The following is a 13977-nucleotide window of genomic DNA, read 5'->3' as shown; positions in this document are numbered from 1 at the left end:
TTAGAAGCAATGCTTAACTCAATCCCAGGGCTCACGTCGGAACCAAAATAGTATTTGGCACCTCACCCTCTTCAATAAGAAACCCTCTTGAAAGTTTCCTTATACCAAATTCTGTGTCTAACATGATCACAAATCAATAGACAAACCAGTCCAAAAGAGAGTGCAGCCAAAAGGAAGAGCCACTGGGAGGTAGGATTTAGGTGATTTCTGCTTTTGTTTTTTGTAATGTTCTTTTATTTTTGTTATGCTTTTAAAGGGGGGAGGGTGTTTCTAAATTGAGTTGGATAAGTGGATAAAACAAAACAGCCCAGGCCTCCTGAGAAGAGTTTCATGAGCGTAGTAGTGACTCTCTGTGGATACATGAGAAGAATTTACCTTGTAGGTTAGATTACAGCAGGTGAAAGGAAAGAGAAGACTCAGCCCTTGCATGAGGTGCTGGGTGCTTGAATCCCTCTGTCTGCCCCACTGAGACCTGGCTGTGTGGCTGCAGGCCCTGTGACTGGCGCTGGGGCGTGGGCACGGCACGGTGCGGTACTTCCTCTGTCTGCAGGAGCTGCTCAGGGGCCCACACTCTGAGGGGCACCCAGGAGGCCTCTATATGGGCAGGGGTGGGGTGTCCTGTGAAATTTTTGAACAAAGAAAATGAGTTATTCATAATGCAATTTACCCTGACTTTTTGGCAGTTTGATTTAAAAATAACTTTTTTTTTATATTACGAAAAAGACCATTTACTAGCTTGCTAGTCATCTGTTAGATCAGTCAGAGTTGTTTGCAACCCAGCTTTTTTGAGTAGCACTTTTTCTATTACTCCTAGCACATTTTGACAATTATAGGGTAAAGTTTATGAAGAGATGTTCTTGGACTCAGATTTTATAACAAATGAACTGTTTGGTTTAGTCTCTAAAGCTGTGTTGCCCATTCCAATAGCCACTAGCTGTGTGTGGCTGGTCAAATTTAGACAAATTAAAATGTTATTTCTTCATTGCACTAGTCACATTTCATATGTTTATTAGCCACATGTGGCCAGAGGCTTTCAAATTGGATAGCACAGATAAAAAGTACATCTCTACCATCACAAAAAGTTCTCTTTGTGCTACTCTACAAGAAAAGACTCCTTTTTCTTTGCATGATAACATGAAGAGATAATTGTGCAAGGACTTCAAATGGTGTATATCTACAGCTTTTTCTAGGCAAGCTTGCAAATTACCAAAGATCCCAACTTGGAGGAAAGTGGCTTTGTCAGCTTTTGGAAATGAAAACATTCTGAGCATTATCAGTGTACCTGTCTAACCTAGAACTGAGGTGAATGAACTATTAATTAATCCTTATTTACATCCACCAGACTTATTTGGTTTATGACATGGTCACAATGATAATTGCTTAGGGTGGGAAACCTAGCATTCCTTGTTGTTGCCATAAAGTGTGGAGCAGGTAGGTTGTCTGCTTCAGTGAAAAGAACCCAGATGAACCAACTATGGGAAATGCAAATTTGGAGCTTTCTTGATATTGGTGTGGTTTTTTTCCTTCTTCCTCCCTGCAGGAGAACTGCGGCACATCACCAAGCTGAAGCCCTGGAGCCTCTTTGATGTACTTGTAGAAAAGTATGGCTGGCCCCATGAAGATGCTGCACAGTTTACAGATTTCCTGATCCCGATGTTAGAAATGGTTCCTGAAAAACGAGCCTCAGCTGGCGAATGCCTTCGACATCCTTGGTTGAATTCTTAGCAAATTCTACAAATATAGCATTCTGAGCTAGCAAATGTTTTCCAGTACATTGGACCCAAACGGTGACTCTCATTCTTTAACAGGATTACAAGTGAGCTGGCTTCATCCTCAGACCTTTATTTTGCTTTGAGGTACTGTTGTTTGACATTTTGCTTTTTGTGCACTGTGATCCTAGGGAAGGGTAGTCTTTGTCTTCAGCTAAGTAGTTTACTGACCATTTTCTTCTGGAAACAATAACATGTCTCTAAGCATTGTTTCTCGTGTTGTGTGACATTCAAATGTCATTTTTTTGAACGAAAAATACTTTCCCTTTTGTGTTTTGGCAGGTTTTGTAACTATTTATGAAGAAATATTTTAGCTGAGTACTATATAATTTACAATCTTAAGAAATTATCAAGTTGGAACCAAGAAATAGCAAGGAAATGTACAATTTTATCTTCTGGCAAAGGGACATCATTCCTGTATTATAGTGTATGTAAATGCACCCTTGTAAATGTTACTTTCCATTAAGTATGGGATGGGGACTCAATTTTTCAGAAAAGCTACCAAGTCCTTAGTGCTTTGTAGCCCAAGTTGCATGTAGCAGACTCACTGCTTCAAGGAGTTGTGCAAATTTTTCATTCCATAACAGTCCATTTACATTAGATTTTTAAATAAAATGGCTCTGGGTAACAAGATGTCATTCTCTATATGGCACTTTAAAAGAAGAAAAGACATGCTTTTCATTCTAAAATATACCTTATAATTGGGCAGTTCCATTTGTATTTTTGCATATTTTTTAAAGTACTTTAAAAGAAAAAAAGCGATTTCTCTTTGAAAATGTGATAGCCTGGTACCACGTTGTGTTGCCTTCTCCAAACACTGTAAGTTAAATACATGAAATTGGACAAGAGAAACATGTTCAGTGTGTGGAATGAAAAAATATATATATTTTTTGGAAAAGCATGATCGTGTTTGTCTAAACACAAGGTATGGTATATACAGTTTGCAGTTCGGTGGGAAGAATACTTTTCACAGCTCAAAGGTAACAATGATCACGTTCATTCCATAGGCAGCTTTATGTGTGGCTACAACAGCTTATTATACTAGCTTTTTCTTTGTCTTTCCATGAATGAGAAAATGATTTTCCCTTTGCAGGTTGCACACAGTTTTTGTTTATGCATTTCCTTAAAATTAATTGTAGAATCCAGGACACAAAATCCATTAGTAGGCAATACAATTTTAGAATGTTAATATATAGAGGTATATTTAGCCTCTTTTAGATGTCAGTGAAATGAATGTCTTTTATTTTAAATTTTACATTCATTAAGGTGCCTCTTTTTTCTTGACTTTGTCCATTAACATTTATTCATATGCCTTTGCAATAACTAGATTGTGAAAAGCTAACAAGTGTTGTAACAATAATCCATTGTTTGAGGTGCTTGCAGTTGTCTTAAAAATTAAAGTGTTTGGTTTTTTTCCAGACATTGCCTTGGTCATTGCCCTATATTTGAAGTGACAGGATCAACAAACATTTGCTTTCAGTGTCTTCCAAACTAAAAAGAATACCAACATTCCTGCTGCAGCATATGTAGTTGTAGAACATGCATTCAAGCTTATTATAAGGAAATCATTTATTTTTTGAGATCAGAAAGTATTTAGGAAAGATGATAACAGTATAGATTCATTACCTTCAACTTGTCATCTTTTTTATCCATGTTTCATCAAAAACATACTAACTGCATTTTAAACTTCTCAAATTTTCCTTAACAGCATTCACTCTGAGGGAACAAGAGAGACAATCCTCTTAGGAACTGGCATTATATCTTATGTTGCTGTGAGGTAGAATGAACCATTCATTGATGAGATCTTCATGCTAAGTTTTTCTAGTGAGGCTCTAGGTTTCCATGTAGATTCTATGACCAGTGATGCTATTATGCACAAATTGCACTGGAAACATTTTTACAGGAGCCAGAGTACATATGTGTCCTCTGGGTAAGAATTTTCTGGAAGGTTAGAGTATACTTGAATGAAATTTGTCTAATGCAGTTTTAGTTCATGTTAGGAAGGAAACTAATTTTAAGGTGTTAGCCTTATGATAAAATAGCCTAAATATTAACTTGTTTTCTATGTAGAAACAGTTGTTCTAGAAGGAATTAAATTTGTATTAGGAACTATATGGTTTTAACAGATTCTTGGTGGCTTGTTGATAAAGAATGCATACAAGGCAAAGGAGAACCACTAGTTGTGCTAAATATTGTAGCCTGCTTAGTGAACTTCATTGAATATCCTATCTTTTTTCCTGTGGTCCATGTGAAGTCTTCATGGAAAGTTGCAAGCAGTGGATCACATAGGGGGATTATAGCCAGTTCAGAACCTGGCTGTCTGCACATTGGCCAACAGTACTGCTCAAGGGCCAAGAACAAATGGATATTAAGAACTTCAAAGGGGCATATACTTTTAGGTGAAAACTGATGTACTACTTGCTTCTTCCTGTACTTGGACCATACATAACTTATTAATGGGATAAAGTATGGGAACTTTCCATGGGCATAGAGAAACTGTTTATTTCTGTATATTATTTCCTAAAATTTCATATTTTTTCTCTTTTTTAAAATGAAAGTTTGGTAGAGGACAATGTTTGAAGAATGTGTGTGTCCATCAAAGAGTCAAAGAATTTATTTACTGTTTCACAGTTTTACACAGAAGCTTATGTATATATTAGTTTTGTAGTAGGCCAAAGTAGGAATAAAAATGCTTTAGGTGGGGGCCTTCTAAAGAGATGAATATTGATATTTCACATGCCAGTTAACTTTGCTGTGTTTGAAACTATCAAGAGGGACAGATGATGTAAACTCATTTCTTCTCAAATGTTTTTTAGTCATTAACATAAGCAGCATTTTGTTTGAAGATCAATGATGGCAAAGTTGACCTTTGTTCTTAAAGCTCATTAGGATTGAACTCTAGATAAGCTGTATTGATGCACCATCGTCAGCTAATTTTCAAAAGGAAATGGAAATTAAAATCATAAAACATGACTTAAATTACTACCAAATCTCATTCATTTTTTAAGTCTATTTACTTTTTTTCTCCTAATGCACAAAATATGTATAGTATATAGTGCCCAAATTATGTATTTGGATGATGAAAAATATGTTGATAAAAACAGTGTCATTGCTATTGTATACACTTAATTAGTGTATACCTAAGAGGTAGAAGGCAAAGGCTGGGAATTTTTATTTTCAAAATTGAACTAGCATTTTATATTTAGGAAATAAAAAATTCACTTGAGAGGCCATTTATTTTTCTTAAATAATGCCATTTCCCTTTAGTTTTGTATACCCAAGCCAAATTTAAATTTCACTTATCAATATTTCAGTGGTGTTCTAAAATGTGCAAATTAGATATTGCTGTTTTTTAGGCAGACTAATTTAAAAAAAAAAATAACTTGTAAATTGCAGTCTGTAACTCTTTATCGTGTGTAATTCAGTAGTGGTCTGGATTCATTGTGATGTCACATACTTAAGTAGACTTACACAGCATGACTATTTAATTTCCTGTGATTCTTGCTTCTACAAAAATGGCAAGTAGAAACCTTGATGGGAACAACCTCTTACTCCCTCTAGCTCTCCTCCTGAGGTAGTAGTCACTACAGAAAATTTAAGTTTCTTTACAAAAATTGTATTTGAAAACTGTAACTCTCATAAAATCAGTCAAGCAGACCCCCATCTTAGAAGTTGTACAGGACAATTTGGTAAAACTGACATAATTGTGATTTATTAACATGAATTAAAATGCCCAACCAGTGCTTCAATGTGACAGTATATTTAAAATAAAAAAGAAATGAAAGGTCATATACTGTACTACTTTCACAAAGATCACACAGTTTTGCAAAAGACTTGTCATATGTACAATGCTATATATCAAATGAAAAAAGCTGTAAGCAATTATATACGCAAAAGAAATGCAGTATTTACAGTTTGTCAGGAGACATTAGAAATCATCTATACATTAAATTACATTCTGCTTGCAAATAACTGATAAAACAAAATGAGCCATGTCCACACCAAACTATAAAAATCTGTATTGCATTTTATACCTAAGTTGCACTCATAGAACTGCTGCCCAAAAAAAAAAAAAAAAAAACTTCATAGTGCCATTACTTAGCTGTGTACTTAATGCATATGTAGAAAATAATATAGAAAACATTCACTAAATGAATTCAACTGCAACAATAAAATTTAAAGATCATGTAGCATCAAATCTATTGCCAGAAAACAGCTGGAATGTTCACTTATAAAATAAAAGATACCTAATACTGGCTTAGCACATTTTTTTTTTCAAGGAATTTTAAAAAGCAAAAATGGGAAAAATACAATGAAAGAGCACTGGTTTTTGTTTTTGTTTTGTTTTTTTATACAAAGTTTCATGTACAAGCTTTAAAAAGTACCTTAATAGGTACATATGAAATATACAGTTTATCTTACAGAACATTTTAAAAAATGTTTTTGGAGTCCATTTTAATGCCACCCTGAACCATGGTAATTGTTCTGAAACGTTGGTGGCACCTGTGCTCTGTGAATTGGAATCTGTCCAGGCACTGGCGATGCCTGCTGAGGTCCTTGCACCCCATGTGGCAGGGCCACAGAGCCAGGATGAGGACAGAACCCTGAAGCAGTAGGTGTTGGAATACTGTTTGGTCCTTGGGGCTGGAGATGAGGACCTGCAACAGGTAATGGACAATGTGGCCCTGTTCCAGAAGGCTGGTGTTGGGGTCCCGGTCCCAAAGTGGTATGATGTGCAGCTTGTGAGGGATACGGTGGTACAGCTGGATGAGCACTTGAAGGAAAAAGTGGAGGTCCTTGATGAGGTGGGTGGTGTAAAGCTTGGCCTGATGTCGTATGATGCCCAGAAGCCAAAACACTGGATGGAGGAGGGGGAGGAGGAGGCGGGGGTGCTGAATTTACAACATGCTGGTGTTGTGCTTGTAGACCTTGGAGTCCTGTGGAAGGATGGGGTGGCGGATGGTGATGAGGGGCAGGACCAGGGGGTGGAGGGGGTGGTGGTAAATGGTGTCCAGCAGTTTGAGAATGCATATGTGACCCAGGAGTGACAGCATGAACTGCCCCTACTACATGTGCTACAGAGTGTTGCTGATGGGAATTCGGCTGTTGTACAAGGTGTGGTCCTGGAGCAGGTGGTGGAGGAGGAGGGGGTGGGACGACAGCAGCAGAAGTTTGATGGTGAATGGTGGGGTTCTGAGAGGACAAAAAATGCCCTGGAGTAACATGGTGTCCTGGAACTGATTGCTGGCTTGTGGTGCCAGGAAGTGCTTGATTTGGTCCTGATGTAAACACAGTTTGTTGGGCAAGACTACCTTTGAGCTGATTATAATTCTGAAAGTTTGCAGGGGGCTGCTGGTTTTGATAGTAAGACGAAGAAGGAGGTGGAGGGGGTGGGGGTGGTGGTGCCGTGCTGTTCACACTTTGTTGGTTAAACTGACTGTATGTTGCTGAAGATTGTCCTGAGGGTGTCTGTGTAAATAATGCTCCAGAAGTTGCCTGCTGAGTATTGGCTTGAAGGTTCTGTGCTGCTGGATAAAAATTTCTCTGAGGCTCTCGCTGAGGGGTTCCAACTTGAGGTGACTGTGAATGATGAGGCCTGTAGGGAGATCCTAACTGCTGTGCAGGAGGCTTTGGTGAGAGATAACCATGCTGTACAGGTGTGTGAGGCGTAGATGGCTTAGGAGGGTTTTCTATGTGGGGTGATGGAGGGCAGTGCAACTTCGTTGGTGCAGAAGGCAGCTTTTGTGAAAGTTGCTCAGATGAACTGCGAACATGTGGCTGAGGAGGATGGTTCTTTGAAAGTGCTTGGGTGTTATTTGATAGCTGTTTTTGTTGGAGCTCTGTTTTTAGGTGAACACTGTTCTCAGCTTCTGATACAATAACTGTTGTCTCCCAATGGGGATCTGGTTTTGTGAGTATTTTCCCATGTGGTTGAGCAGGAATTACAGGTCCCGGTGAACCAGGCTATGAAGAGAAAACAAATAAACTTTGATATATAAACTTAAGAAACATTTTAAGAACCTTGAGTTTTATTCTTGTTGGTTTAATATGTTAAATTTTAAAAGGGGGAAGGAAATGTAGGGTTGAGAAGTCAACAATAGAGGCTTGAGATGTTGCAAGGCCAGTTTCTGTGAGTGGTTTCAACAAATTCCGGTGAGTGTACAGTGAATTTTACTGAAGACAAGTTGAGGAAATTAGTCTGCGTTTTTCTGTAAGGAGAAAGACCCATTTTGGAGTCTAACTGAATACTCTATCCAGGGCATAGATTGGTTTGGGTAAATAAACTTGCTTTCTTGGACCATTTTGATTTTTAATACCTTTTCATTTTCCTTGTAAACTGTTCACACGTAAATAATCCAAAAGATCTTTTTGTTGTTAAGATACGAAAACCAATCTTAAGATTCCATATCATCTGTTCCCAGTGATTTACCTGACACATCAGATTATCATTCCTCTACATGAATTTGTCACCTGACCTTTTGTTTTTAGAGAATTGACTAGATATGTATTTCATGAAGTTATGAGTTTCCTAGATACCACTAGAATAGAGGTGAACTTTTTTAAAAAATGTAAGTTTTAAAAGTTTGCCTAGAAAACTTGAGTGTTTGATCCAAATTGTCTGTCAATCTCAGAGACAGACCAAACAAAATATTAAACACAACTGAGTACGTTCAGAAGGAAGAATCCAGAAATCATAAACTGATACTTAATGCAGTAGAAAAAAAATTGCCTGCATATTACCATCAACTTTTCTGAATGGCCATGTTCAAAGTCTTTATTATTACCTTGCTCATTTTTGAAGGGCTTTTACAAGTGTTTTGAGAAGTATCTGGGGATGGACATTCATTTGTAGTTGTGGGTTCTGGATTTTCAGAGTCAGGGTCTGTAAAACAGAAGAAACTATGGTAAATGTAACATTACACGAAAAATACTGCCTTTTATTGACACCACAAAACGATATACCTTCTGTTACTCAAAGCAACTTTTTTTTCCTGATTCAAAAAGGTGTTTAAAACAATATAGCCATGATAGGTCATCTGCTTACTGACCTTCCATGAGTTCACTGAAAGAAGGGGCTAGGCCTTTAGCTTGCAACTGGGAAATGTGATTTGAATGAGATGAAGGTGAAGACTGAACATGACTCGGTGAACATGAGACACAAGGTGATTCTCCCCCTAGAGATGAAGCAGAGCAGTAACCAAAGAGAATATTAGAGCTTACAAAGAACAAGAGTCCAGGGTGACTAGCTGTCTCCACTTTTTGGTGAAAGAACAAGCTTACTTACCACTGTCTTTATCTTTTCGGTGATCACTAAGAAGTAAAGCTCTCTGGTAACTCCTTTCTCTCACTTGTTCCACTGAAGTGGAGGCAGTCCTTTAAAATAAAATTAGTTCATCCTTAATTCAAAGAAGCTACTGCCAGTTAGATTATTCTTTGTCCCTTGAAGGTCCACATGTCCTCTCAGTTCAAGGATTTTGCTCTATTGGGAAAATACTTCCATGTTAAAGCTTTGAAAATAGCTAATCTTCTCTTATTTTGCTAATTGCTCCCCAAACTGAGACTTATTTGAATAACTAAGACTTAATTCTTTTTGCCTCCACCAATTTGTTGAAAAGAAGAAGGGGGAAACTTTAATGTAGGAATATTCAGAAAGTCACTTTAGGTTACCAAAGGTACCAAAAAACAAACAAACAAAAAACTGCCTTACACACTTTCAGGATTTGGAAAGGAACAAGAAGCAGAGTAACTGTTAGTGTCCTCTTGCCACTTTGCCAAGACCTCACCTTAAAAACAGCTGCTGCTAACATTCCTACCAAAGAAAACTCTAAACCTGTTTTTCTTTCAAGGTAATGGTAGAGGTTTTAAAGAAATGGTTGTGACAAAAATTCTTTCAAGAGGAAAATTTGAATGAAAAATGTGGATAAATAAAGGAATGATGAAAATACACCTTTAACAACTCGGGCAAATAAACAAACAGCTAGTTTAAAACACTATCAGCAAAGATGTTTCAAGTCACCTTAGCCTTGGGAGAACCATAGCAGGAATCTTTTTCTTGCCAGAGTAGCATATTTCAAAACAGGCTTACCACTGAACTTCAGGTTCATTCTTCTCACTGGCAGCTTCTTTAGCAGGACAGTTATTGCTGGTTTCTTCAGAAGTAGCATTATAAACTGCAGCTGGTGTTGGTAAAGGCAGGCTAGCTGTGTTTTCTGCCTGTTCTCCGGTTTCATTACTTTGGACACACCCATCACTATTGTTGCTCAGGTTTCCACTTGCATGAGGTGATATACTAACCAGAGGAAAGTTTTCTGTCTTAGAGCCACTTTTCCTAGCTTCACGTTGTCTCTTACGGTATTCTAATAGAGAAACCTTAAGCAAGAAAGAAAAGGCAGATCTTTTATTCTTGTCTTTCATAACAGAATCAATTCATTCTTTTTTCTAAAGAAAATTATTTTATTTATATTAAGAAAATTACATAAAATAATTTGATTCTCAAGAAATAATTAACTATCAAATGCCCACTATATATTAGGCATTGTACTTAGATGATTCATATACATTATCTCATTTAATCCTCACAACAATCCTATGAAATAGGTATATTATCATCCCCATTTTACAGATGAGGAAATTGAGTAACTCACTCACTCAAGGTCACACAGCTGGTGAGTGTTGGAGCCGGGATTCGAACCTAGGTCTTACTTGAAAGCCCGTGCTCTTTCCACTATACTACATTGCTTCCCACAAAGTTGCCAACTGGACTCTGTTATAAAAATTAAAAGCACACATCACTAAAATTCTTTGACTTGTAAAGCAATAAGCCTATTAACAAATAAGTGCTGTATGTAGTTTCTCCCATTCCTCTGAAATAAGGCATTCTAAATCTCTCAACATGTCTGCCAATGAAATAATGGTGGTAAATCATGGAACTTGCATATCACAGTATAATATTATTAGTATCATACTTTACAAAATACTTATGTCCATGGTGTAAATAGTATTGGTATTATGGGATGCTGAAAGGAACATGTATTCAATTACAAGGATGCTTGCTTAATATAAGGTTAAAAAGAATAAAATTATTCATCTCTTTTGAATGAGGGGGGTTACTTCTAAGTTACTCATATATTGAGATTTCTCTCAAACCCATGTATCTTAACAAGGACAATTCATAGCACTAGAATTTTTCACTTTTCTGTAAACATTTGAATATTTACAAGTGTTTTAAAATATACAGATAATCTGGGGAAAAATGTACACATAAAAATTTTAACTCAAATAGCTGAATTCGGAATGCCTTACATAATACATCAATTACCCTCAATATTAATACTAACACTATGAAAGGACTATAAATCGTTAAATTTGTAACCTTTTTCTTTTGTGGTGGGTTCTGGGGTGTGCAACTCCCGTCGATCAAATTGTCATTAACGGTCCGTCCAAAACCAGAGACAAGCCCATCTTCGGAAGTACAAAACAGAGCTGTTTCCATAAACATGCCTCTAGTATCATCCTGCATCAGGCACTTTGACTCACTTATTCGAAAGCCTCCTCCAACCTCCAATTGGTGTGAGGGTGTCAAGTCCCTCAGGTTGGAGTTCACTGAGAAGTTAACTCCTGTTCTGTCAGGACTCTTTACCCAGGAAGAATATATTGTGCCCCGTCCAGAGTGAGTCGAATCCAGTTGGCTGTTAGGCTCAGTCCTGTCATGTGCAGGTGTTTCCACTGTTTTATGTAAAGCGCTTGACTCAACTGCATCCAGTCCCAGTTGAAGGTCTGACACAGGTTCCTTTTCTCCAGGGCACTGCCTGTTGACTTCAGTCCTACTCCTAGGGCTGGTATAACCAATGGTCTTTATTTCTTGCAGACCCAACTCAGTTAAACTGGAATTTCTAAAAGGCCCCAAAGTTAAGATGGTTGAAGATCTCTCATATCCCTGTTTACAGAATTTAAAAAAGAAAAAGTCATATAATGATATTGAGACTGTTTACTTCAAAATCTACCAGTAATTTAGGCAAAACAATGATATTACGCAAACAATCAGCAACTTTTTTTTTTTTTTTAATAACAGCTCACCTCTTGGCTGTAAGTGCGTCTCTTTATTTCTGGAGAACTTTCTGGGGAAGAAATATTCTATATAAAAGGAATAATGGGAATTGAAAATTAAAATACATGAACTAAATATATGATGTTTTTATAAATGAAAACTTAAAATTAGAAACATTTTGGTTTTAGACTTTATTATTTTATTTCCATTCCTCAAGATATTTGCTTTCAGGTCAATTTGATACATTTAGTCTACTGTATATATTAAGAGGAAAGTTAAACATTGAATAAAAATGAATATGAATATATATTCCCAAATTTTATTTTATATTCTCAGCACACTAATTGTTAGAGGAAGTGTGGGGCAAGTTCTTAATGAAACTCAAAAACCAAGAGTTGAAAATTTTTTTCATTGAAATTTCTCACCTCAAAGTGCATGGTATTTCCTGGTGTACCAGGAGTTACTGGAGTAACTGGTGAATATATAGGTTTATATCCATTTCTACAAGTTTCATCATCTGATTTTATCCGTGGAGGAGTGGCAAATGATGGGTCCATAGAAGTAATATCCGTATGAGTTGGTGTAGCATATGGTGAAGGAGTAGGTGTGGAGGTTTCTGAGTAAACAGAATTTAGCAACTGATAAAGTCTTCGTTTTTTTAGTGGTGTAGTTAAATCTGTTGGTGAGATAATAATCTGTTAGAATTACTATAAGTCTGTAATATATAATGTATTACATTCTGGGAAAGAAAATCTCATCAATAGTTAGTATGATGACTTTCACCACAAAACTAAACATTTTAAAAAAAACAAATATGAAATATTCCCCACACTCAAATAAGTGAATTTCGCTATTAGCAAGCATTGTCCTGCTGAATGCTTATAGGACTAGAAGATTCAAAGAAATCATGTAAGTACTGATAGGTTTTTCTAAGAGTCCTTTTGAATCTGTTTGAAATCACCCAGCCCCAAAGCCAAAACAAAGCCATTAGAAATTCAACCATATTATATAGCAAGGATTTTTTTTATCTTTCTTCCTCTAAAAGGCTAGGAGAACAGAAATGAGAAAGAAGAACAGAAATGAGAAAGTTTATCAGAATGTGTTTCTCTGCTAAAGTACACAACAGTAAAGAGACTCTATGCCTGTTAGAAAGATGTATATCCTGACACATTTCTCATGTTAAAACAATACTAAAAAGAAATTCTACCTGGAAGGGAACAGCTATCATTTAATAGTAGTGGACTTTTATTTTCACCATTGACTGTAGGACTTCTGGATCTTTCTTGAAAGGGTGAATTAAATCTGTGTAAAATTGCTGAATTTTCTTCTTCTAGAGCTTGTTTCAACCATCGCTGAGTAAAATGGAGAGATGGAGAAATAAATGAATAGGATTCGTACCTGTTCATATAGCCTATAAATGCAGAGCCAATTCCAAAATCATTTCACTACCAGGAATGGTAGCAAGGAATGAGAATAACATTTGGCTCATTCTAGAGTTTTATATTGAAAGAAAAGTTTACCTTTTTGCACGAGCCAGAAATGTTTTCAGTAGGTTCTTTCCTTCTCCTTTTTTCTGAAAGGAATGGTGAAGTAAATCTAATATAATGCTTAGGTGTAGAGTATACATGGGGACTATAAGTGAGGCCTGGTAAAGAATTGAGCTGTGTAGCTAACACTTCTGGATCTGTAGTTATACGCAGAGGCCTTTCTGAAAGGCTGTCTGAAGGCTTTCCTGTCTTCTCATTCTTCTCACTTAACCATTCATTGACCAAGTGCTAGAGAAAAGGAAAATTGGGGTCACTATATATTTAATTGCACAGATTCTCCCATAGAATATTCTAAGGCAAAGTAGAAACTGATATATACATGCAATGACCAAAAATCAGTATATCATTCTACATTTCATTTTATTCTTGAAAGGTTTTACACAATTTTTTGTGTGGTGCTGGAGATTGAATGCAGGGCATCTATCTGTATATTCTACCACTGAGCTACCTGTAACACTGTTTTTTAATACTGTAAAATTTAGGAGACATCAGTACCACCAACACTAAGTTTAGGTTTGTTGCTGCCTTTATTATATGCTTAAAATGTTAAGTAGCATTTTTCTACCCAAGATGCTCCTCACAGTCTCCTAGAGATGAGGTCAGTTTATGTACT

At 36.7% G+C, this 13977-nt stretch overlaps 2 protein-coding genes across 15 annotated transcripts in view; one reads left to right on the top strand and one right to left on the bottom strand.

The window, feature by feature from the left end:
* Srpk2 (SRSF protein kinase 2) overlaps positions 1-3189 on the top strand; it is a 227807-nt gene extending 224618 nt beyond the window's left edge. For all 10 annotated transcript variants that reach the window (XM_078040210.1, XM_078040209.1, XM_078040207.1 and 7 more), the window contains one exon: positions 1541-3189. In XM_078040210.1, the coding sequence (XP_077896336.1) occupies positions 1541-1725 (185 nt within the window). In that variant the 3' untranslated portion in view covers positions 1726-3189. The remainder of the gene's footprint in view (positions 1-1540) is intronic.
* Positions 3190-5363: 2174 nt separating this feature from the next.
* Positions 5364-13977, bottom strand: part of Kmt2e (lysine methyltransferase 2E (inactive)) — an 89434-nt gene continuing 80820 nt past the window's right edge. For 3 of the 5 annotated variants that reach the window (XM_078040202.1, XM_078040203.1, XM_078040204.1), the window contains 10 exons: positions 13338-13592; positions 13025-13169; positions 12243-12493; positions 11847-11903; positions 11143-11706; positions 9856-10139; positions 9055-9143; positions 8819-8944; positions 8555-8652; positions 5364-7733 (listed from right to left, as the gene is read on the bottom strand). In XM_078040202.1, the coding sequence (XP_077896328.1) occupies positions 6225-7733; positions 8555-8652; positions 8819-8944; positions 9055-9143; positions 9856-10139; positions 11143-11706; positions 11847-11903; positions 12243-12493; positions 13025-13169; positions 13338-13592 (3378 nt within the window). In that variant the 3' untranslated portion in view covers positions 5364-6224. The remainder of the gene's footprint in view (positions 7734-8554; positions 8653-8818; positions 8945-9054; positions 9144-9855; positions 10140-11142; positions 11707-11846; positions 11904-12242; positions 12494-13024; positions 13170-13337; positions 13593-13977) is intronic. The other 2 variants (XM_078040205.1, XM_078040206.1) reach the window with 2 other exon arrangements.

Source organism: Ictidomys tridecemlineatus, chromosome 2 (genome assembly GCF_052094955.1).
Source record: "Ictidomys tridecemlineatus isolate mIctTri1 chromosome 2, mIctTri1.hap1, whole genome shotgun sequence".
Classification (NCBI taxonomy): domain Eukaryota; kingdom Metazoa; phylum Chordata; class Mammalia; order Rodentia; family Sciuridae; genus Ictidomys; species Ictidomys tridecemlineatus.
The sequence above is the reverse complement of the archived record's forward strand: the minus strand, read 5'-3'. Positions and strand labels throughout refer to the sequence as shown.